General features: G+C 44.7%; 1 protein-coding gene across 2 annotated transcripts in view; it reads right to left on the minus strand.

The window, feature by feature from the left end:
- Positions 1-26185, minus strand: part of DNAH3 (dynein axonemal heavy chain 3) — a 212967-nt gene that overhangs the window by 174185 nt on the left and 12597 nt on the right. For both annotated transcript variants that reach the window (XM_077986427.1, XM_077986426.1), the window contains 8 exons: positions 22867-22939; positions 22106-22280; positions 18667-18856; positions 16537-16732; positions 9042-9167; positions 6520-6715; positions 3322-3501; positions 1459-1595 (listed from right to left, as the gene is read on the minus strand). In XM_077986427.1, coding sequence (XP_077842553.1) covers positions 1459-1595; positions 3322-3501; positions 6520-6715; positions 9042-9167; positions 16537-16732; positions 18667-18856; positions 22106-22280; positions 22867-22939 — 1273 coding nt within the window. The remainder of the gene's footprint in view (positions 1-1458; positions 1596-3321; positions 3502-6519; positions 6716-9041; positions 9168-16536; positions 16733-18666; positions 18857-22105; positions 22281-22866; positions 22940-26185) is intronic.

Below are 26185 nucleotides of genomic sequence, written 5' to 3' on the forward strand. Positions count from 1 at the left end.
ATGCCATCTCAAAAAATAATAAAATAAAATAAAATAAAATAAAATAAAATAACTGTGTGTCTAAGATTCCAAGAATAGGGAAAACAGAGGTTTCAAATAGACTCTCCCAAATCAAATTCACAAGGGCAGGGCTTCCAAATATGAGGCCATGATTTTTTGACTAGGTTAGCAGTTGTTCCCAACCAGTGGAGACTTCTGGCCATGCCTGAAGACATTCTTGGCTGTCACAACCAGGCGATTCCTGCTGGCATGCATAATTCCTACAAGGATTCTGCTAAACAGCCCACCACGCACAGGACAGCCCCCACAACAGAATTTTCCAGTCAAAAATGTCAATAGAGCTGCAGTACAAAAACTCTGGGTTGGCGTGACCATATCTCTTAGTTTGCCTGGGACAGTCCAGGTTTACACCTGTTGTCCCATGGTAATAGTTAACAACACTCTTTTCAACTGTAAAGTGTCTCACTTTGGAAGCTACTTACAGGATCACCCTAAACTAGTGTGATACGGTTTGGTTGTGTCCTCACCCAAATTTCATCTTGAATTGTAGTTCCCATAATTCCCACGTGTTGTGGGAAGGACTCGGTGGGAGGTAATTTAATCATGAGGGCAGTTACCCTCATGCTGTTCTCATGATAGTAAGTTCTCACGAGATCTGATGGTTTATAAGAGGCTTTTCCCTCCCCCTTTTGCTCAGCACTTCCCCTTCCTGCTGCCATGAGAAGAAGGACGTGTTTGCTTCCTCTTCTGCCATGACTGTAAGTTTCCTGAGGCCACCCAGACCTGCAGAATTGTGAGTCAATTAAGCCTCTTTCTTTTGTAAATTACTCAATCTCAAGCATGTCTTCATTAGCAGCGTGAGAATGGACTATACATAGTGACTGGTCACATGTGCAACTGTGAGATGTTTTACAGTGTGATGATTAAAGGGCATGGCCTGTGGGTTCAGATAACTGATTCTCAATCCCCAAATCCAAAAAGCTCTGAAAACAGAAAGTTACCTCAAAATTCACTTAGTAGCAAAAGTTGGCCTAAACGGATATGAGGCTATTTACGTGAGTACTTACAGGTTTCCCTGCAGAAATATCAACATGTTGCCTCAGACCTCACAGAAACTGCAGGATAATATATGATATATGCATTATGTTACTTTTATATAACCCAGAAATTTTGAAGTGTCAAAACCCATCTGGCTTCACAACTATCAGATAATGGAGGTGGACCTGTAACTGAATTTGAATCCTGGCTCCCCTAACTATTTGCTATGTAACACTGGGACAGTTTGAGTTTTCTCATCTGTAAAGTGGGGACAAATAGTAACGCTCATGTAAGTATTGGCTATTCTTACTATGTATGTGTTCAGGTGTGTGGGAACAGGAATAGCTTATGGATGAGAGTTAAGAATGCCAAATCAATGCCAAAAAGCTATGTAGCTAATAAAGTTATAACTCAACTTACTTGCGGGGGCCAACTTGATTTTTCTGAAATACCTTGAAAGTTTGACTCAAAAAATCAGAAAAAAGTTTTTCTTCTGCATTAACAGTTTCAAGGATCAGATTATATCCTTTCAGCTCTGGGAACAGGACAGATTCCACCTAAAGAGTAAACACCACTTTTACACGTTGCGAGACTTAAGAAAGGAGATACCAAAATGCAAAGCCTCCTGTAATCCACTCATTTCCAGGGATGCCAGCTGCATGTTTACTCTGTTTCCTCAGATAGTGCTGGAATCACCCTGCTGTTTCCTCCTCTGTTCTCTTTCCTTTCCTTCTTGCCTGGATTACTCATCTTTCAAATCCCTGACCTTTCAGATGTCTTGCCCTTTGAGAGTCCCCCTTGCTCCCACTCCCTGCCCCACCACCCTCCAGTGGATGTTGGTTTCCCTGTTTCAGGCTCACCTTCTGAACTTTTCCTGCTTAGCACTCATCACAATTGCAATTAGATGAGTGTGTAATGAGATGTTCTAGGTGTGTCATGGAATACAAATACCCTGAAGGCCTGGATCATATTTGACTTCTTCACTGTTATATACCCAGGGCCTAGCTCAAGTTTGGCACTTAGTAAGTGCTCAAAAAATACTGTGTGAGTCAATGAATATTATTGTAGTGCTCTCCTCCTCCCCTACTACCCAGTTTTCCTCTCTAATGAAAAGTCCAGGTTGGTCTTGAACAGCTGCTTGCACACATTGCCAATCAGCAGCAGCAGCAGTGAAGGAGAGTTTAAAGCGGTATGTATTTCAGCTGTCTCCCATGCATAGTCATCCAAATTACAGGGTCTTCTCTTCCATTTCCTTCCTAGGGATACTGGTCGTAGGAGAGCTTCCCACTGTTTCTTCCCCTCCCGCACACCCAGTTTTAATGGAGCATTTAGAACCCTATAAGTAGTGATTTGCAAAGAGAAGAGTGCTTGGGCCTCCTTGCACTGCAACCTTGAACTCCTGGGCACTCGTTTCACATAAGCAAGGCCCATGTGAAGCACACATAATGTATGGAGAGAGTGAGAAGGTGGGAGCGTGAGGGAGCTAGCCAGCAAGACCCCACCGATCCCTTCCCTATATGGAACTGGACAATGGCCCTTTGGCCATACCAACCAATCAGAGGGAGTTAAGAAAAGATGAAGGTAAAAGGAGTTACATCCATGTGCATGATCCTGTCTAGCAATAAAAGTTTGTTAATAAGTGTCTGGAATTTAATTAGTAACTCTACCCTGGAAAGCAAACTGGAAAGGGCTTGGGCCAGGAAGGGAATGGTTATTCTCTCTAGAAGCCTACAGTGGCTAAAACATAACAAACCAACAAACCAACATGCACACAGACAAGTGAAACTTCAAACGGAAATTTTAAAAAATTCTTGGCAAGTTAATGACAGTTGATTCATGATGGATTATTAACCCAGGGATATGGCTTGGGACCTATCTGATTCATTAAAGTTGACATCATGGAGGACACTATCCTCTCTCACAAAGTAGCTCTTTTTTTTTTTTCTTTTTTCTATTTTTTTTGGAGATGGAGTCTCGCTCTGTCGCCCAGGCTGGAGTGGCGCCCTCTCGGCTCACTGAAACCTCTGCCTCCCGCGTTCAAGCGATTCTCCTACAAAGCAGCTCTTCATACCCTTGTTAGAAGCATAATTCTGGGCTGCGTGAATATTTCTTTATGGTCCAAATCATCTGTCTGGGGTCAAGCAGGTATACTCAGGATATATCTCCAAAGTGAAGCTCCCTTAACTGAATATCACAGTGACCTGACTTGTACAACCTCTTTCAATACATTTTATTCACTAAGTGAATAAATCATGCAAATGAATGATTAAATGACTACTATACCTTGGGGATCCCATTAGAGTTCTTAATAATTTCCAGGAAAGAGTCACGTATTAATTCCCAGCAGCCATCAAAAGATGGATTGAAGACAATAATGGGTTCACTGACTTCAAGTTTGATCATTATTAGCTGAGGTATGAAAAACTTCATCTCTTGGTAGGGCTCCTTAAAATCATTCCCATCCTTCAGGAGACATAAGGTAGGGCAAGTGTTACAAAATTGGGCCTTCCAAAATCAAGGGAGTGAATTTTATACATTCACAGAACTACATGAGGACCAGAAAAGGCAATGAAGGGCATCATACACTGTTTATATTTAAAATATGGGCTGGGGCCGGGCACCGTGGTTCACACCTGTAATCCCAGCACTTTGGAAGGCCGAGACAGGTGGATAACCTGAGATCAGGAGTTCAAGATCAGTCTGGCCAACATGGTGAAACCCCATCTCTACTAAAAAACACAAAAACTAGCCAGGCGTGGTGGTGGGTGCCTATAATCCCAGCTACTTGAGAGGCTGAGGCAGTAGAATCACTTGAAACCAGGAGGCAGAAGTTGCAGTGAGATCACGCCATTACACTCCAGCCTGGGCAACAAGAGCGAAACTCCATCTCAAAAAAATAATAAAAACAAATAAAATATGTATTGGGTTTAGCTTAGCCCACCCTGACTCTATACACTCTCCCTTTCCCAAAGCCTTTATTCTCTTTTGTTTATGTGGCTTGGTAATTCCTGCACCCAATTTCTAGATCCTTCCCATCCTTCAAAATTCAGCTAAAACATTTCTTCCTTTGGGAAGCCACCGTTTCTCAGCTGGATATAATCTCCTCCCACTTCTGAACTTGTGTGTTTCTACTTCCTCTGTTATTTATTATTATTATTTTTTAATTTATTTGTTTTCTTAGAGACAAGGTCTCACTATGTTGCCCAGGCTGGTCTTAAATTGCTGAGCTCAAGTAAGCCTCCTGCCTCAGCCTCCCAAAGTGCTGGGATTACAGGCATGAGACACCAGGCCCAGCCTAGTATTTTTTTCTTTCTCTGCGGTAGGAATTTATATGCATATCTCAACTTCTCTATTCTAAAGTTGAGGGCAGGATCTATGTCTGATCATCTCTCTCCTCCAAAACACCTGAGACAGCGTATAGTACCTAATAGGTGCTCAATAAAAATTTATTGATTCAGTCCGAAAGTATTAATCGTAATCTGTATAACCCCGAATGGAGTTGCTAATGAGCATACAGTTTATTTTAGACACTCAAAATGTCAACCTTGCTACAACAGAAATATTGACATAGAGCTATTTCCAATTCCCTACAAAAGCTCTAACCCAGGATACCCTCATAAACCACAGCGCCTAATGAAATTGTCATAAGGCAGCTGTAAAGTACGTCTAACACAGAGGTTTCTAGATCCATTTAAAGATGACTGATGATATCTGGTGAATACCTACTGTATATCAAACACCTATAAATTCCCCCCTTTTTTCCAGACACAGGAAGATTTTACATTTCCCTTTGTGTGGAATTTTAGAGTGAGATTGGCTTCCACTCCTGGGTTTCTTCCACTTAGCAAAGTAGACAATTACAATGACATTTATAGATTGGTCCTCTTTAGAGAGCTAACAATGCAATTCAGCACCATTGGTTTCTATATTTTTGAGCAAAAGGCCAATTGTTCATCTTTACTTCATTTGGAAAACTTAACCATTTATAACCAGGTAATTTTTATCACTTTTTTAAGGTAAAACGTGCACATGGCATAAAATTCAAAAGAATATTTATCGATTTTTAGGCTACCTAAATTCAGGGAATGCTATAGTGCTTTGAAAACTAGGACTTACTGTTTTCAGTGTCTTTTTTTTTTTGAGTCAGAGTCTTGCTCTGTCACCCAGGCTGGAGTGCAGTGGCGTGATCTCGGCTCACTGCAACCTCTGCCTCCCGGGTTCAAGCAATTCTCCTGCCTCAGTCTCCTGAGTAGTTGGGACTACAGGCATGCACCACCATGCCTGGCTAATTTTTGTATTTTTAGTGAGACGGGGTTTCACCATGTTGACCAGGCTAGTCTCGAACTCCTGACCTCAGGTGATCTGCCTGCCTCGGCCTCCTAAAGTTCTGGGATTACAGGCATGAGCTACCGCGCCTGGCCAGTGTTTTTAGTTTTCATTTCGACTTCACTAAAACAGTTTCATGAAAAAAGTTCTTAATTAGGTCAACAAAGCCTTTTGTCTTTGGAGGTGCACCTTGCCAAGACCAAAGAACAAAAGCCCATATCTGCAATGAAACATATAAGCCATTGTATGTTTCAAGCCAAAGATTGAAAACAAACCTTTTCCAACCCCTTCCTTGTAACAGAGAGGATGAAAACAATGATTCCTTCTCCTCGAACTGTAAGCCATATGTATTTCATTTGATGCAATTTTTCTTTACATTTTCTTAACAACTTCTCTACTTCTGTACATTTTTACCAACTTAATACTGACTAATTATCTCAAGAAAGTTTGCTATGTATTTAAGGAAATTATTTTTAAAATTATTCCAATCCACCGCTGGACTGGACTTTATAAGATTTTATTTACAGTTTTATATCTCTTTAAAAATTAAAAAAGGACACCTATTAATTGTACATATTTACGGGATACATAGAATATATAGTGAGATCATGGTAATTAGCGTATCCATCATCTCAAACGTTTACTTTTTTTTTTTCTTTTTGAGACAGAGTTTCACTCTTGTTGCCCAGGCTGGAGTGCAATGGTGTGATCTGGGCTCACTGCAACCTCCGCCTCCTGGGTTCAAGCAGTTCTCTTGCCTCAGCCTCCCGAGTAGCTGGGACTACAGGCACCCGCCACCACGCCAGGCAAATTTTTGTATTTTTAGTAGAGATGGGGTTTCACCATGTTGACCAGGCTGGTCTTGAACTCCTGACCTCAGGTGATCTGCCCGCCTTGGCCTCCCAAAGTGCTGAGATTATAGGCATGAGCCACTGCACCCAGCCACATTTACCATTTGTGCGTGTGTGTTGGCAACCTTCTTCCAGCTAAAAGAAGGCATTTTTATAAACTAACAACTGCCTGATGTGGGTGCAAGTCAGGCATTTCACTTTGTGCCCTGGCTCACAGCTGAGGACATACACGACAGAATCCTGGCTCTAACCAGGTAACCAGGTTATACCCCTCAAAAGGTCCAAGTGCAGGTCCGTGACATACTTCGTGTATCATGAAAAGGGAAACGAGGTCCTCAAGCGACTTAATGACCAGCTCCCTGAGCTGCAGCGACATGAATGATGCCACAGAAGCAAAATATTCCTCAATGTTTCGACAGGAGTCATAGTTGCTCTTAGGGGCAAAATGAACCCAGTACTCCTTCCGTGAGGTAAAAAGCTGGGCACAGGTGGGGATCCACCTGTAAAGACAGAAGGTGTCCACGTGAGAAGCTCTTCTGGGCTCCGAGGAACCCTCTTGCCATGCCCCCTGAGCTCAGTGATGAGGCAGATGGGCTCATGTCCCACCAAGCAGTCTCGCAAATCAGTACTTTCAATTTCCGGTCACCTTACCTGCCATGCCTCTTTCTTGGGAAAAAAGTAATAAGATTTGAATTAACAGGTTATTCTTCCATTGAGAATACCCAAATGAAAAGGGAATATTGGTGGCACATCCTGCTGAAAGAATCTACAGTTTCTTCATTATAATCAGAGATTGGGGTAAAGGGGCATAAGGAACTAGAATGTTCTGTCCAACTTCTCTCTCTCTAGCAGCTGCCTGGCCTCTGATTCAGACTTCGTAGCGGGAAAGAGAACAAAGAGCGAAGAAACAAAACATGAAAGGAGAAACTCCACTGTGGCCCTGGCTGCTCAGAAGTTGATGGTAGAAATCAGAAAACCAAAAGAAGAAATAGCCAAGTGTGGTGGCTCATGCCTGTAATCCCAGCACTTTGGGAGACCAAAGTGGGCAGATCACTTGAGGCCAAGAGTTTGAGACCAGCCTGGCCAACATGGCAAAACCCGTCTCTACAAAAAAAAAAAAAAAAAAAAAATTAGCTGGGCATGGTGCACGGTGGCGCACACCTGTAGTCCCAGCCACTTGGGAGGCTGAGGCAGGAGAATCACTTGAACCTGGGAGATGGGAGGTTGCAGTGAGCTGAGATCGTGCCACTGCACTCCAACTTGAGTGACAGAGTGAGTGGAGCTCTGTCTCAAACAAACAAACAACAACAAAGAAGAAGAAGAAATAGATGGTTCATTGTTTCTTTCCTCCCATGTCCCCCAGTTTCTAATTCCCAGTGGAAACCACTGGCCTTTTCATCCTATCGCATCTTTTCTCTGATTGCTAAAAAGGTACTACTCTAGCAGTCAGAGAAGCACTACTACTGGTTGTAGTCATAGAGGTATGAGATTTATTGAGCAGCTATTATGTGCCAATGATTGCATCTACAATTTCTCTGCTAATAGAAAACCCATCCGCAGGTATTATTATCACCATTTTACACAAGGGAATTTCTCTGGCTGTGGAGGTAGTCTTGCAAGCATTTGCAAACGAAAAAGGAATTGTGTAAATGTAAGAAACCCTTTTGCCTTGAAATCTTGAGGCTGTTTATCTGGACCATCTGAATATAAGTCAATCAAATGCATTCCCCTGTAACACAGCAAGGTCTAAAGCAGGGGTCCCCAACCTCTGGGCCACAGACTGGTTGTGTAGGAACCCGGCTGCACAGCAGGAGGTGAGCAGCAGGTGGGCGAGCGAAGCTTCATCTGTATTTACAACCACTCCCCATGGCTTTTGTTACCGCCTGAGCTCTGCCTCCTGTCAGATCAGCAGCGGCATTAGATTCTCACAGGAGCGTGAACCCTATTGTGAACGGCACATGCGAGGGCTCTAGGTTGCACACTCCTTAGGAGAATCTAATGCCTGATGATCTGTCACTGTCTCCCATCACCTTCAGATGGGACCGTCTAATTGCAGGAAAACAAGCTCAGGGCTCCCTCTGTTTCTACATTATGGTGAGTCGTAGAATTATTTCATTATCTATTACAATGTAATCATAAAAATAAGGTGCACAATAAATGTTGTGTGCTTGAATCATCCCAAAACCATCCCCCTGCCCCAGTCTGTGGAAAAATTGTCTTCCACGAAACCAGTCCCTGTTGCCAAAATGGGCGGGGACAGCTGGTTTAAAGGATCCCAGGAGGAGGAAATGGGGGTGACAGCCTCCCAAGGAATGGTGATGGGGGAGTTTCAAGAAGGCAGAGGGAGACCAGGCGTGGGGCAGAAAGCAGCTGGACATGAAAAAAAGAGGACACGAGGCCGGGTGCGGTGGCTCATGTCTGTAATCCCAGCACTTTGGGAGGCTGAGGCAGGTGGATGACAAGGTCATGAGATTGAGACCAGCCTGGCTAACACAGTGAAACCCCGTCTCTACTAATAATAATAAAAAAAAAAAATCAGCTGGGCGTGGTGGCACGCGCCTGTAGTCCCAGCTACTTGGGACACTGAGACTGGAGAATTGCTTGACCCCGGGAGGTGGAGGTTGCAGTGAGCTGAAATTGCGCCATTGCACTCCAACCTGGGCAACGGAAAGAAACTCCGTCTCAAAAAAAAAAAAAAAAAAAAAAAAAAAAGACACAAAAGGATGCTGGTGGGACGACCCCCAGGCTGGGTACCAGCTTCATTTCAGAGGGTTTTCAGTCTTTAAGGTATCGTGGTGCATCCCCACTCGGAGGGCAGATACTGACTTGTTGAGAAGAGTCTGGTGCGCCTCCAGGCAGTGTTTCTGGATCACATCCCAATATTCCTGAGGCTGCAGAGGCAATTTTCCCGCTAGTATTTCTGCTGTTCGAACAAACCTGAGGTCTCTGAATCTGCCAAAAGAGAGGGAGAAATTTCCTAAGCTAAAGAACGCTTAATAACAAATCCCACAGGACAGGTTCCAAGGGTGTGTGTGCATGTTTCTCAATGAGAGAAAAGTTAAGCAGAATCAAAAGAATTCCAGGATATGGGAAAGATCCTGAGGAGGATATGGGAGGCTGAGGAGGGAGGAGCTAAGTACTAAAGAACGCTTGCAGGGAGGGGACAAATGAGGTGACCCAAGAGTGATCCTGAGCCTTAGATGTGCCTCACTCTGCATGAGCCATCGAAGGGGGGGTTGTGGTACCAGCTGGAGACTCAGCTGGCTAAGAACTTGGGTATCAAATGGACGAATCAATGTTCTTTACAACAGTGAAGACCCAGAGGCCAGGACCAAGCAGATCACCATCTTCATCATCAAATGGGATTCACCCAAGCCTCTAGGTGAGCTCTTGAAGGCAACTTTGAGGACTGCTTTGATTTAAAACAAAGAGCTTATGGATCCCAGCACTTTGCAGGCTAAGGAGGGAGGATGGCTTTGAGCTCAGGAGTTTGAGACCAGCCTGGCAATATAGTGAGACATCATCCCTCCAAAAACAAAAAAGCCACGCTGGGTGTGGTGGTGCACACCTGTAATCCCAGCTACTTAGGAGGCTGAGGCAGGAGGATTGCTTGAACCCAGGAGGTCAAGGCTACAGGGAGCCCTGATTGCATCATTGCACTCCAGCCTAGATGACAGAGCAATACCCTGTCTCCAAAAAGAAAAAGGAAAAAAAAGCCTATGGAGCCAAAAAAGCCTCTTTAAGCCCTCTAACTCCTGTCACTGTGAGGGCGAAGAAAGACCAACCAGTGAGAAGAAATGAGACTTTTCTCCATTACAAGGGTTATCCTTTTAACACCTAAGTCAGATTCTATCTGCTCAAAACCCGCCAGACTTCCCATTTCAGAGTAAAAGCGTGCCTAGTGACTGGGGCCCACTAGGTGCTTTGCACCCTGTGCCATCTCTCTTGCTCCTGTCTTGCCTGTCACCTCCCCCCACCTCCCCACCCCAACCTCCTCTCCTACCCACCTCCCTGACTCACGATGCTCCACGCTCACCTCATACTGTTTCCAGGACACGCTCACCTGCTGCTGCTTGATTCCATTGCACAGGCTGTTCCTGCTGCCTCCAGTACTCATCCCCCTCGACTTCTACGGGGCTGACCTCTTCACCTTCCAGCCTTGGCTCAAACGTCACCTTCACAGTAAAGGCTACCATGGCTGGGTGTGTGGTTGTGCAGGCTCTGCCCGGTCCAAAGGGCCAGAATGGGTGAGTGCTCTGCTTGTCAAGAAATGCACCCTGGGGCCAGGTGCGGTGGCTCAGGCCTGTAATCCCAGCACTTTGGGAGGCCAAGGTGGGTGGATCCCTTGGGGTCAGGAGTTAGAGACCAGCCTGGCCAACATGGTGAAACCCCATCTCTACTAAAAAAAAAAAAAAAAAAAAAAATACAAAAATTAGCCGGGCCTGGTGGCAGGCGTCTGTAATCCCAGCTACTCAGGGGGCTGAGGCAGGAGCATTGCTTGAACCTGGGAGGCAGAGGTTGCAGTGAGCCGAGACCGTACTGCTGCACTCCAGCCTGGGCAGCAGAGCAAGGCTCTTTCTCAAACACAAAAACAAATGCACCCTGGTGTTAAGCTGCATCCATCCCATCAGTGGAACAGGCGTGGCGGGGAGGTTTGTTAGATTCAAACAAGTATTTTATGGGCAAGCAGCCCCACCCCAGCCCCACACAAACCACACTCCCTATCCCCATTACTCTGGCTAATTTTTCTTTTCATAGTACCCATCACCTTCTAACATATTATCTAATTTATTTACCTAATATATTTATTGTTTGTTTTCCCCCTAGAAAAAATGAACTTACTTCTGTTATCTACTGTACTAAATCAATGCTTAGCACATAACCAGGACCTGGCACCTATTTGTTAAATGAGTGAATGAATGAATGACTAAATGAATGAAAGAAATAAACGAACTCACAGTTTGGAAGCCAAGAGAGAAAAGGGCCTTTGGACCTAATATATGTTTATTTTGTATCTTATGCCTGAGTGACACCTCCTAGAACTACTGATGCTAGAGTTGTCCAGAGTATATCAGTAGAATAGAGCGGCTGAATAAGGAAAAGCAAAAACTAACAAAAAGCTCTCATCAAGCCCTCCATTTTTTTTTTTTTTTTTTTTTAGACAGGGTCTCACTGTGTCACTCAGGCTGGAGTACAGTGGCGCAATCTTGGCTCACTGCACCCTCAACCTCTGGGGTTCAAGCAATTCTCCTGCCTCAGCCTCCCAAGTAGCTGGGACCATAGATGCGTGCCACCATGCCCAGCTAATTTTTGTATTTTCAGTAGAGATGGGGTTTCACCATGTTGGCCAGGCTGGTGTCCAACTCCTGACCTCAGGTGATCCACCCACCTCAGCCTCCCAAGGTGCTGGGATTACAGGTGTGAGCCACCATGCCCGGTCAAGCGCTCCACTTTTTATTTTTTGTTTTTTTTCTCCTATTAACCTATCAGGCATAGCAGCTAAATGTCGGTCAACCAAGGATGTGGCTGTCTGGTCCTATTGCATCAGACAGTTGCAGAGGCCACCATTCATACTGTGTTCTACGTGAATGATGCCCCCTAGAGTCGTGCAACATGGCAGCCCTGTAGTAGGAAAGAGAACCAGAAAAGTGCTGGCTACATGTTCATGTTCATGGACCACTTCTCCACGCCATGCTCATGCTACTCAACAGGGACCCCCAGGGCAGATCCCCACGGCCTCTGTGAAAGCAGCTGTGATGAGGTTCCCGTAGGTTTCTGTAATGAGTCCAGGCAGAATTTTACTTTGATCTACAATCACCGGGTGTTCCACTGCAGGAAACACCACCACTTCCCCTGGGGGCAGGTTCACCAAGACAGACACAACGCTCCTGGGCGTGGTGACTTATACAGTGCGGCCACTCAGTGAATATTTGTTGAATGAACAGATAAATCTCCTTCTGCCCTCTCCTATGACACGCTTACTTTCGCCTGTTTCTCCCAGATCGATGGATGCCCTGTCCTTTGCCACACTTCCCAAGTCCTCTTTTTAGCTCAAAAATCCACCAATTCTCTTCCTGACGTCTATTCCATTCATTTATAAATCGCTCCTTTAAATGATCCCTCCTTGTCACCACTTCCCAAACTGGATCTTCGCCCAATTTCTCAGCTCATCTAAATTCTTGCCTCTCATTTTCATCATTCATTTTAATGACCAGTTAGGCATTTCTCCTCATCCTCCCTAAATACTGAAGGCTGCATTTCTAGTTCTTTTTGGTGGAGGTGATGAGCTTAGTTTTCACCTTATCTCACCAGGCATAAAGCACTGCTAGGCAAGGATAAGGCCGGAGGACCTCACTCACCACACATTGGACAGCCACCCCTAATGTGGCCATTGACCCCACTTGACAATTCTGTTACTCAGCTTCCATAGAATCCTAACAAACTTCCCACATTGGCCAGACCAGATTTCCTATTCTTTTCTCAGTCCACAATCCTCACTTTAGCCTTCAACCCCCACCCACCTTTCATTGATCACTAAGAACCTGAAGTTAAATAGTGCAGGTCACATAAGAAAATAGCTCTATATCATTTCCTTAACCAATCTTTCTCACTGCTAATTTTTTTTTTTTTTTTTGAGATGAAGTCTCGCCCTGTCACCGAGGCTGGAGTACAGTGGCACGATCTTGGCTCACTGAAACCTCCACCTCCCAGGCTCAAGTGATTCTGCTGCCTCAGCCTCCCGAGTAAATGGGATTATAGGCACATGCCACCACGCCTGGCTAATTTTTGTATTTTTAGTAGAGACAGGGTTTCACCATGTTGGCCAGGCTGGTCTCAAACTCCTGACCTCAAGTGATCTGCCCGCCTCAGCCTCCCAAAGTGCTGGCATTACACGCATGAGCCACCACGCTCAGGCTCTCATTGCTGATTTTTTTGGTTCAGTTCATAAAATTCTTCTAAATGATTTCAGTTCACTTTGGTGTTTCTGTTGCTGGCATAATCTTCCTCAGAGAACCATGAAAAACAAGTGGTAAAAAGCCTTTCTTCTCAGTGAAGCTATAGGCTCAACAATTTGCCGTCTTTGCTACATGATCAGTGTAAACTCACATACATGTGATTATCTGTTATCTTCTTAGCATGAAGTTCCTGGCAATTCACTTAGCTCTAAGACTGACTTCCTCACGAGTTTCTATGTTATTTTTTGAGTTCATAAACACGCTTGCACTTAAAGCGATACGTTCATTTGTTGAGCAACTACTGTCTGCCAAGCAGTAGTCTAAGCACTTTGCTTACCTAACAGCTCCATGAGGTAGGTATTGCTATCATGGTATTTGCATGTAGAAAATAGGGTCAGACTAGGTGGTGGCTCATGCCTGTAATCCCAGCACTTTGGGAGGCTGAGGCGGGAAATATTATAGAGGCCAGGAGTTCAAGACCAGTCTAAGCAACATAGAGAGACCCTTGTTCTACAAAAAATTTAAAAATTAGTCAGGCATGGTGGCGTGCACCTGTTGTCCCAGCTACTTGGGAGGCTGAAGCGAGAGAATCCCTTGAGCCCGAGTTTGAGGCTGCAGTGAGCTCTAATCACACCACTGCACTGCACCCTGGGTGACAGAGCAAAACCCTGTCTAAAAGAAAGATAGAAAGAGAGAGAGAAACAAACAAACAGGGTGACAGAGGGATTAATTTTCTTCAAATTATACTGTTAATTAGAGACACAACAAGAACCAGAATTCAGATCCTATTCTACAAATTATTATTTTATATGCTTCACCTAGTTAGAAAATTACTTATTCTTTCTCAATGTCCTGACTGCTGAAGGGTACCTCCAAGCCTTCAGAAAATTGAATTCAGTTCAAAGAAGAGAATACAGGTATTTCTTTTCACTGGTGGGCTCTGTCTTAGGTTGACCTCACCCCCTCATTCCTTTTTAAGATAAAAGAAAACTAAGGATTTGAAAAACAAGGAGGTTCTCCAAGTCACAGGGCTCCCTTAAGACTGAACATGTTCAAAGCTACAGATCCTCTCAAAACAAAATACATGAGCTGCTAATAAGTTCGGCCAATCAAAGTTAAGTAAGCATATCTGCCTCTAATTTATCTAATAAAAAACTCAGATGGGGGCAGTTCATCATTTCATTAGCCTGGCCTTTCAGTGAACTCCGGTGTCTTCATTCTCTCACCAGGATTTGTACCCCTTCGTGAAGGGCTCACTAAAAAAACCACAGTCTTCCACCTCCAGGACCACTGCAATTGATACATAGATAAAACAAATGTGAGATAGCCATCCAATGGATTAGTATGCAGCCATAAAAAGGAAGCCATAAAAAACAAGCTTCAATGTGGATGAAGGATGATAACGTTGTTCACTGAAAGACACCAGACACAAAAGATCATATATTGCATGATTCCATTTCTTTCTTTTTTTTTTTTTTTTTTTTGAGATGGAGTCTCGCCCTGTCACCCAGGCGGGAGTGCAGTGGCACAATCTCCGCTCACTGCAAGCTCCACTGCCTCCCGGGTTCACGCCATTCTCCTGCCTCAGCCTCCCGAGAAGCTGGGACTACAGGCGCCCGCCACCACGCCCGGCTAATTTTTTAAATGTATTTTTAGTAGAGATGGGGTTTCACCGTGTTTGCCAGGATGGTCTCAATCTCCTGACCTCGTGATCCACCCACCTCGGCCTCCCAAAGTGCTGGGATTATAGGCGTGAGCCACCGCGCCCGGCCGCATGATTCCATTTCTATGAAATGTCCAGAAAAAGCAAATCCATAGAGACAGAAAATCGAGTAGTGGTTGGGAGGAAATGGGGGAAGGTGAGAATGGGGAGTGACTGCTAATGGGTTTCTTTTGGGGATAATGATAATATTCTTGAATCAGACAGTGGTGAGGATTAAACAAACTTGTGAGTATATTAAAAACTATTGCATTGTGTACTTTTAAAGGATGAATTTTATGGAATGTGGATATCTCACTTTTTTAAAAAATGAAAGAGTGAAAAAAGGTGGCTTCTGCCTCATCTGGACTCCTACAATTTTTTTTTTTGAGACAGAGTTTCGTCAATTTAATCATTGATAAATAATACCTGAGAGATCACTGCCTGCCAGCCCTGCACTGGCACTGAGTTACATAAAGGAATAAGACCGTCCGGGCATGGTGGCTTGCACCTGTAATCCCAGAACTTTGGGGCACCGAGGTGGGCGGATTGCTTGAGCTCAGTAGTTTGAGACCAGCCTAAGCAACATGGTGAAACCCCGTCTCTACAAAAAAAATTACAGAAAATTAGCTGGGTGTGGTGGTGTGTGTCTGTGGTCCCAGCTACTTGGGAGACTGTGGTGGGAGGATTGCTTGAGCCTGGGAGGAGGAGGTTGCAGTGAACCGAGATTGTGCTACTGCACTCCAGCCTGGGTGACAAGGTGAGATTTGTCTCAAAAACAAACAAACAAACAAACAAAAAGAAATAAAACCCAAGCCCGCACACATCTCACAGGCTAGAGGGAGACAAATAAGTAAACATTCTATTATGACTGAGGGTGAGCCAGGCGCGGTGGCTCATGCCTGTGATCCTAGCACTTTGGGAGGCCAAGGCGGGTGGATCACCTGGGATCGGGAGTTCGAGACCAGCCTGACCAACATGGAGAAACCCCGTCTCTACTAAAAATACAAAATTAGCCAGGCATGGTGGTGCATGCCTGTAATTCCAGCTACTCGGAAGGCTGAGGCAGGAGAATCACTTGAACTGAGGAGGCAGAGGTTGCAGTGAGCCACAATCGTGCCATTGCACTCTGGCCTGGGCAACAAGAGCAAAACTGTCTCAAAAACAAAAACAAAAACTGAGGGTGATGTTGTCATGGATGTAATGCCAAATTAACAATTACTGGTGCTTAGGTTATACTGGATACTGTTTTAAGTGCTTTGGATGTAGTAAGTTATTGATTCCTCTTATCAATCCTATGAAGTGGAAACTTATTAACATTATCACAAATTTAGAGATAAAGAAAGCATATATACACACATATATGCCTGTGAAGCAGCAGAGCTAGGAGTTAGACCTGAGCAGGCTGGCTCCAAGTCTGTGCAATTAAGCAGGACACTCCAGTGCTTACAGATAGGCACAGGGTGCCCTGGGGACACAAAGGGGGGCCACATAAGCCTGCAAGGAGAGGTGTCACTTATAGTTCACGTGCACATTTGGGCTAGGATTTTTTTCGTTCATTTCTCTGCACTGTCAGGGCTCCTCCCACTGCGTACGGCAGAATAGGCTTGCTTATGCATGGATGCGGTAAAGAAAGGGAATGAAAAAAAAGGGAGGGACTTCTTACTCTGCAAACCACAGTTCCTTCAGCCTGAGCATCATGGGGTTCACCGTGTGCAGATGCTCCTCGTTCCACTTCTTGGCGCTCCTGTAGACACTGTGCCAGGGCACAGGGGCCCGGATCACTCTTTGAGGAAACAAGCGGGGAATGCTCTCGATAAAGAGCCGTTTTCTCTCCATTGGGTCCATGAGGATGTAATCAACTACAACCGGAAAGGGCAAACACCTCGTTACTAAGCTGTAAGGGTTGTGCTCTTGGCTTCAACTCGTTTTTTTGTTTGTTTTGTTTTTAATATAAAACAGTGAGACCCCGTCTCACTACGTTGGCCAGGCTGGTCTCAAACTCCTGGGCTCAAGTGATCCTCCCACCTCAGCCTCCCAAAGTGCTGGGATTACAGGCGTGAGTTATTATGCCTGACCTTAGCGTCAACTCTTTTTTTTTTTTTTGAGACGCAGTCTCTCTCTGTCGCCCAGGCTGGATTGCAATGGTTCAATCTCAGCTCACTGCAACCTTCACCTCCGCCTCCTGGGTTCAAGCGATTCTCCTGCCTCAGCCTCCCGAGTAGCTGGGATTACAGGTGCCTGCCACCACACCTGTCTAATTTTTTGTATTTTCAGTATAGACGGCGTTTTGCCACGTTGGCCATGCTGGTCTTGAAATCCTGACCTCAGGTGATCCACCTGCCTCAGCCTCCCAAAGTGCTGGGATTATAGGCATAAGCTAGCACACCTGGCCTTAGCTTCAACTCTTAGAATGTAAATGAGCCTCTGTCCATTTGCAAGGTCATGGGTAATCCCCTGGGTATAATTCAACTGGGGAAGCTTCACTCTTGGTGTTTGTTTTCTTTCTGAGGGTATTTTACAGGAAGGAGGAGGGTGACTTCATGGAGTGGAGCACTTAGAATCTGGGGTTGAGCCCTGGTAGGTGTCTAGTATCATGCATGACAATGACATAGGATTTGCTGATACCTCATTAATCACTGATTGATTTCTCACACCAAAATAGATGCACACACAAGAAAACCCACCATGGATGATACCATCCATTACACTTAGAAATAGAAATTTAGAGACCAGATGTTTTACATACTAAGAAAGATTGGTAGAAAGCTTCATAGAGGAAGTAACATTTGTGCTGGGTCATAAAGAACAAGTAGCAGGTCGGGTGCGGTGGCTCACACCTGTAATCCCAGCACTTCGAGAGGCTGAGGTGGGCGGATCACTTGAGGTCATGAATTCGAGACCAGCCTGGCAAACATGGCAAAATCTCGTCTCTACTGAACATACAAAAATTAGCTGGGAATGGTGGTGCGCGCCTGTAATCCTAGCTACTCAGGAGGCTGAGGCAGGAGAATCGCTTGAACCCAGGGGTCTGCGCAGGTTGGTCTGGAAATCCTGACCAATCTCTGCAGTTGCAGTAAGCCGAGATCACACCACTGTAGTTCAGCCTGGGCGACAGAGCGAGACTGTCTCAAAAAAAAAAAAAGAAAAAGAAGAAGAAGAAGTATAGAATCTCGGACAGGTGTGATGGCTCATCCCTATAATCCCAGCACTTTGGGAGACCGAGGCAGGAGGATCTCTTGAGTCCAGGATGTTCAAGACAAGGCTGGGCAACATAGGGAGGCCCTGTCACTAAAAAAAAAAAAAAAAAAAAAAAAAAAAAAAAAAAAAAAATTGTTTAAACTTTACAAATGTAGAATCTCAGGCCCCAGGTTCAGATCTACTGAGTCAGAATCTGCACTTTAACAAGATCTGCAGATTACAGGGATGCATGTGAATATGTGAAGTGCTGGTATAGCCATCAGTGATGGTAGGGGGATGGGGGAATTTGAATTAACGGTTAAATTATGTTTTGGGTATTTCCAGTGGAACCAGGGTGGTAAATGACAAAGTGAGAAGAAAGAAGGTGCCTTCCAGGCCAGGCATGGTGCCTCATGCCTGTAATCCTAGCACTTTGGGAGGCTAAGGAGGGAGGATTGCTTGAGCCCAGGAGTTCCAGACCAGCCTGAGCAACAAAGCAAGACCCTGTCTCTACAAAAATAAAAATAAAAAAGAAGGAGGTGCCCTCTACACCTACTATATAGAAGCTTCTACTACATAGAAGCTCCCCAGCCCCCTTTATGCCCACCAGCCTTACCGATGCTTTTCATGAGGCTACTGTAATAGTCATTCTCCTTCTCCTGCACGAGGACCACCATCAGGGGCTCCAGGAAGGGACTTGTCAGCAGCGTGTTAGAAATCAGGTTTGAAATCCGAACCATCACTTCACCCTCCTCAGGGGCAATCATGTCTTTGCGAATTCCATTGGTCAGATAGTAATTATATCTCTTCCATAAACAAACCACCAGCAAGAAAATGGTCATGATTGGATCATGGGCTCACCTGTTCTGCCCATCAGCTGCCAAGGGACCCCATTCACACAGCATTCGTCCGCCCCTTTCGCTTGCCATAACCATGCATTCTGGGCCTGTCGCTTCACACTCATGGCAAGGAGATCACTGGAAAATTTTTCCCAAGACTTCAGAGGATTCAACCAAAACCAGAGCGATGTCAGTGGGGTATAAGGAAGGATTTGCCAAATACCACCCAGATAGGAACAGTGGAGTGAGTGCAGAGTCCAGAGATGGAGGTGGCATATCTGGTGACCTTTAAGAAGAGGAATGACAGGCCAGGTGCGGTGGCTCACACCTATAATCCCAGCATTTTGGGAGGCAAAGGTGGGCGGATTACCAGGTCAAGAGTTCAAGACTAGCCTGGTCAATATGGTGAAACTCTGTGTAGCTGGGCATGGTGGCCCACGCCTGTAGTCCCAGCTACGTGGGAGGCTGAGGCAGGAAAACTGCTGGAACCCGGGAGGCAAAGGTTGCAGTGAGCCAAGATTGTGCCACCGCACTCCAGCCTGGGCAACAGAGCAAGATTCCATCTCAAAAAAAAGAAGAGGAATGACAAGTTCCTAAAATGGCCTCGAATCATTCACCCTCCTGAACAGCAATGATCCACTATAAAACACTTTGATCCTGTAGCTTGTAGCTGTCAGTGGGGAAAAATATCCCCAAAGTCCAAGATCTACGATAGTTCTTTTTGTTTGTTTGTTTTTTGAGACAGAATTTCACTTTTGTTACCCAGGCTGGTGTACAGTGGTGCAATCTCAGCTCAATGCAACCTCCGCCTCCCGGGTTCAAGTGATTCTCCGTGCTCAGCCTCCCAAGTAGCTGGAATTACAGGTGTGCACCACCATACCCAGCTAATTTTTGTATTTTTAGTGGAGACGGGGTTTCACCATGTTGGCCAAGCTGGTCTCGAACTCCTGACCTCAGGTGATCCACCCACCTCAGCCTCCCAAAGTGCTGGAATTATAAGCATGAGCCAGCGCACCCAGCTGATAGTTCTTATTCAAGCAAGGGCTTTTGAGTTTCGAAAGCAACCTAAACACACAAATGAAACAAAAATGGCCAGTGGAACCTAGTGACTTCAGGAAATTTTGTATATTTAGGGTTTGCCTCTGAGCTGCTGCATGGCTGAGTGGCTCTGGGAATGACTAATTTCAGACAGAGGAGAAGCACAGAGTGTCAGGAAAGGACTTGATGTCTGTTTTTAAGTTTCAGATCAGAAGAGGTTGCTGGCGGGCACGGGGGTTCCCGCCTGTAATCCCAGCACTTTGGGAGGCTGAGGTGGGTGGATCACCTGATGTCAAGAGTTCAAGACCAGGCTGACCAACATGGTGAAACCCTATCTCTACTAAAAATACAAAAATTAGTCAGGTGGGGCAGTACACACATGTAATCCCAGCTACTCGGGAGCTGAGGCAGGAGAATCACTTGAACCCAGGAGCCAGAGATTGTAGTGAGCCGAGATTGCGCCACTGCACTCCAGCCTGGGCAACAGAGCAAGACTCCCTCTAAAAAATAAAAATAATAATAAAAAAAAACTACAGAGACTTTAGTATCAGCCAGACATGCTTTAAGTCCTAGTTTTGTCTCCTGCACTGTAGCCCTTGGCACATTGCTTAAACAGTCTATACTCCACTTTCCACAACTGGACAATAGAGATAACCATAGAACCCAGGTCTCAAGTAGGGTCAAGTAGCTAAAGGGTTTAGCATGGAATTTTGCCAACAGCACATAGTCACTGTGAGTTTTTATTAATCATTTTATTATACACCCTAAACTCACAACACATTTGCTCTAAAGTTTTGTTGTTCTTTTAAGACTGGTTGGAAACTCCAACATCTATCTAGAGCCAGACAGGTAATGTTAATAAGTGAAAGTTGTCTAGACCTAAGAAAATAATAAGGAATGGTGGGAACTGTGATGAACTGAAGAGTGTATTTCTTATCTAAAGGAGGTAGCTACTGCTTAGCACCAAATATTTTAGTTTTCTCAAGAGAAGTTGGAAAATGTAGCCTACGTGAGACTTTCCTCATTCTTTTTTTTTTTTTTCAGATAGGGTCTTGCTCTGTTGCCCAGGCTGGAGTATGGTGGCATGATCATAGCTGGGATGCCTGAGGTGTCAGAGAAGGGGACCAAGGGATAGGCTGTCTTGTCCCAGAAAGGGCTGCCCAGACTGGAGTGTAGTGGCACAATCATAGCTGACTGCAGCCTCAGCATCCCAGGCACAAGTGATCCTCCCACCTTAGCCTCCCAAGTAGCTGGGACCACAGATGCATGGCACCATGCCCAGCTAATTTTTGTAGAGATTGGGTTTCTCCATGTTGCCCAGGCTAGTCTTGAGATCCCGGGCTCAAGTGATCCTTGCCACTCCTCCTTCTAAAGTGCTAAGATTACAGGCATGAGCCACCACACCCAGCCACCTCACTTTTTTTTTTTTTTGAGATGGAGTCTCACTGTGTTGCCCAGGCTGGAGTGCAGTGGCTCAATCTTGGCTTACTGCAACCTCCACCTCCCAGGTTCAAGCGATTCTCCTGCCTCAGCCTCCTAAGTAGCTGAAATTATAGTGCCTGCCACCATGCCTGGCTTTTTATTATTATTATTATTATTATTTCATTTTTAGTAGAGACGGGGTTTCAGTATGTTGGCCGGGCTGGTTTTGAACTCCTGACCTCAAGTGATCCACCTGCCTTGGTCTCCCAAAGTGCTGGGATTACAGGTGTAAGCCACCATGCCCAGCCACCTCATTCTTAAAACACATCTACAGGCCAAATTCAGCCTATGATAGAGATCCCAGATAAAATATGGGATGCTTTGGAATATACTTACACTAAAAAGTTACTCATTACCTAAAATTTGAATTTAACTACGTGTTCCATTTTTTGTCTTGCAAAATCTGGCACTCCTAGCCTATGGGAGTGCCATTTTTGCAACTTACATCCTAAAAGGACCCAAGGTATCAATTTCCATCACTTACTAGGGCAGAGAACATGCACACACACTCTCTTTCTCCCTCACTCGCACAAGCACACAAACATGCGCCCTCTCCAGTAGCCTGTCTTGCGTCTAGACTTTGGTGTTTTTCAAACATTTCCCAGGTGATTCTGCCGTTCTCCCTGAATTTAGAATCACCGAGATGCCGGGAGCAATCTTCAGCAAACTGAGGGAAAGGGGGCAACAAGAACGTACCTCCAGGTCCGATTCAGAGGGCTTCTTTTCTTTACTTTCCATTTCCATCTCCTGCTGTAACATGACATCGAGCTGCTGTTCTGGACTCATTGGTCTGCTTCCTGGGAACGTCAAAGATGGCTTTCCCTCCTTCTTCATGGGTGAGAAGATTGACGTCTTGAAGGCCAAGTTGATCCTGAAAAGTAGACACAGCTCAGCCCTTGGTGTTTGGTTCTCCGGAGAGGTGCTGTGGTGTCGCCTACATTCCCTAGCCTGATGAGTGTGGTTCTGCAACAGAAGCCCCTCTCCTCTGTGTCATCTAATGTCATGTGTGTATACCTCAAAGATGACCGTAACGACTGAACACCTCATAGGTATTTCAGCATGGTTTTGTTCAGTTGGTTTATTTTGTTTACAATCTCAAAAAGCCTGGCCAACATGGTGAAACCATGTCTCTACTAAAAATACAAAAATTAGCCAGGCCTGGTGGCACGCACCTGAAATCCCAGCTACTCGGGAGGCTGAGGCAGGAGCATCGCTTGAACGTGGGAGGTGGAGGTTGCAGCAAGCTGAGATCATGCCACTGCACTCCAGCCTGAACAACAGAGCAAGACTCTGTCTCAAAAAAAAATTTTTTTTGGATTAAAGTGATTAGTGGACAAAATGTGATTATCTGGGAATGCTTTGAAGCCAAGAAACAGAGTGTGGCTTCAGTGAGACCGCATCCTTCTTCCGTTCAGCCCACTGTCCTGCCTTCTCTGGTGCCCACAGTGACATCTTACCTAGTGGAATTCTCTTTGTTTCTGGAGGAAAACTTCGTTTTCTTCCTTATGGGCTCTGATGAGCTTTTATTTGCTGGAAGAATGGAGAAGAAAGACATCAGTGATGGGCAATGGCGTTGGGCCGTTCTCCGTCCACAGGGGCATGACTCTTGGAACAGTCCAGGAGCACACTAAGGGGAGTGGACATGGTATGGTGCAACAAGGCAGGAGATGTGGGCTGAGGTCCCATGTGCATCACTGATTACCTGTGTGACCCTGAAGAACTGGCTTTGTCACTCCGGACCTCAGCTTCCTCAACTGTAGAGTAGGGATGTGCATATCTTCCATTCATCCATACATTTGGCAAGAATTAACAACTGCTCGTTTCATGTATTCTCCAATATTGTATACTCTATTTTCTAAACACCTGTTATATTACTGTTTAATATTTATCTTTAAGTAGACTTGGGCATTTAAACTTAGTACATTTGGACAGGCGCGGTGGTTCACGCCTGTAATCCCAGTACTTTGGGAGGCTGAGGTGGGCGGATCACCTGAGGTCAGGAGTTCAAGACCAGCCTGGCCAGCATGGCAAAACCCCATCTCTACTGAAAAATATAATAAATAGCCAGGCATCGTGGCGACCACCTGTAGTCCCAGCTACTTGGAGGCTGAGGCAGGGAGAATTGCTTGAAGCAAGAGGTGGAGGTTGCTGTGAGCCAAGATTGTGCCACTGCACTCCAGCCTGGGTAACAGAGTGAGACTCCATCTCAAAAAAAATAAAGAAAATTAAAAATAAAATAGGCCGGGCACAGTGGCTCATGCCTGTAATCCCAGCACTTTGGGAGGCCAAGGCAGGCAGATCACGAGGTCAGGAGTTCGAGACCAGCCTGACCAACATGTGAAACCCCCCGTCTCTACTAAAAATACAAAAATTAGCCGGGTGTGGTGGCACATGCCTGTAATCCCAGCTACTCAGGAGGCTGAGGCAGGAGAATCGCTTGAACCCAGGGGACAGAGGTTGCAGTGAGCCGAGACAGCACCATTGTACTCCAGCCTGGGCAATGACAGTGAAACTCTGTCTCAAAATATTTTAATAAATAAATAAATAAAATAAACTTAGTACATTTATTTTTGAAAGAAATTTTACGATTATCAGAAATAAGAAACAATAAGTATATATTTATTGCAAGTGGAAAAAGCAATATCATTTGCAATAAATAGAAGGTAGCTACAATTAATTCAATAAATGATATAAAAACTATATTATTAAACTTTAGTTAGATATTACTTGCTAAAGTGTCTATCTTTGAACTTCTCAAAATAGTCTAAATGTAACAATAATACAAAAAATCCTTTTTTTTTTTTTCTTTTGAGACAGGGTCTCACTCTGTTGCTTGTCCTGGAGTGCAGTGGCATGATTTCAGCTCACTGCAACCTCAACCACCCAGGCTCAGGTGATCCTCCCACCTCAGCCTCCTGAGTAGCTAGGAGTAATGGCGCATGCCACCACATCCGGCTAATTTTCCTATCTTTTGTAGAGACAGGGTTTTGTCATGTTGCCCAGGCTGGTCTCCAACTCCTGGGCACAAGCGATCCTCTCAATAAACTCAACAATCAAGGTATAGATTCACAAAATGGAAATAATACAGCAATAACAATATTACGCCAAAGTAAATTTTTAAGATCCTCCAAGTATGAATGTATTTTAATGAATAATAAGCAGAAATCAACTCAAGCAAGGACATGAATAACAGACACCAGTGCTGCTCTGAAGAAAGCATCTTAGTACTTTATATTCAAAGACTCTAGCTGGCCTGAGAATTTTTGGGACAATGAAACCTGGGAGGCATTAGTACTAGTTCTTCACAGATATTAATAATTTTGGACTAAGAAAATCATTAAAGACTGCTACAGACTGAATGCTAATGTCTTGTGAAATTTTGCATATTGAAACTTAATCCCCAGCATGATAGTATTTGGAGGTGGGTGTTGGGAGCAAGCCCCCCAAAATCCGGCCATAAACTGGCCCCAAGACTGGCCATAAACAAAATCTCTGCAGCACTGTAACATGTTCATAATGGCTGTAAGGCCAGCACCGGAAGGTTGTGGGTTTATGGGAATGAAGGCAAGGAACACCTGGCCCGCCCAGGGAGGAAAACCGCTTAAAGGCATTCTTAAGCAACAAACAATGGCATGAGCGATCTGTGCCTTAAGGACATGTTCCTGCTGCAGTTAACTAGCCCAACCTATTCCTTTAAGTCGGCCCATCCCTTCATTTCCCATAAGGGATACTTTTAGTTAATTTAATATCTATAGAAACAATGCTAATGACTAGTTTGCTCTCAGTAAATATGTGGGTAAATCTGTCTGGGGCTGTCAGCTCTGAAGGCTGTGAGACCCCTGATTTCCCACTTCACACCTCTATATTTGTGTGTGTGTCTTTAATTCCTCTAGTGCCGCGGGGTTAGGGTCTCCCTGACCGATCTGGTCTCGGCAGGTGGGACCCTTGGGAGATGATTAGGTCATAAGGGCTCCATCTTATGAATGAGATTGTGCCTTTATAAAAGAAACACCAAAAAGATCCCTCACCCCTTCTCCCATGTGAGCACACAGCAAGAAGACAGAGAAGATAGATGTCTATGAATCAGGAAGAGGACCCTCACCATACTCTGAATCTGTCGGTACCTTGATCTTGGACTTTACAGTCTCCAGAACCATAACATATTTATTTCTGTTGTTTATAAGCCACTAGGTTTATAATACTTTGTTATAGCAGCCCAAAACGAACTAAGACGATGACCATGAAATTAGCAATTAGAGCAGCAAACTTAAGGTTCTGTGTATCATGATCTTGAACATTTGGGTATTAATTATTCGCCACATGTCCTTAAAGCAGGAACATGCAAAAGCAGCATCCTAGAGACTGTGGGTGTACATGTAATACACAAATAACACTGGTAAGAACCACTTGGAAAAAAAATCATCCAAGTGATATTGAAAGGGCTATGACAGTAAGAATGGAATCAGAATTTGGAGAAGGGAGGTAGAAAACCATAAGTAATTAGAAAATTTGAAATGGAAAGATAGTCATTTAAACAAAAAACACTCATTAGACACGAAAAACTCAAGACTGAATAGAGTTGAAGAGAAAATTAATAAATTGGAAGATGTAATTGAGAAACTTACCCAGACATAGCACAGAGAGAAAAACGAAAAATATAAAAATGAGTTTGAGACCGAGAGCAGATCAAGAGTGCCAACATACATCCAACAAAAATTACTCAAGGATACCCTTAGGTCGATATACCTATGCTTGGTGGGAATTAAATTAACACAC

This window comes from Macaca mulatta, chromosome 20 (genome assembly GCF_049350105.2).
Source record: "Macaca mulatta isolate MMU2019108-1 chromosome 20, T2T-MMU8v2.0, whole genome shotgun sequence".
Classification (NCBI taxonomy): domain Eukaryota; kingdom Metazoa; phylum Chordata; class Mammalia; order Primates; family Cercopithecidae; genus Macaca; species Macaca mulatta.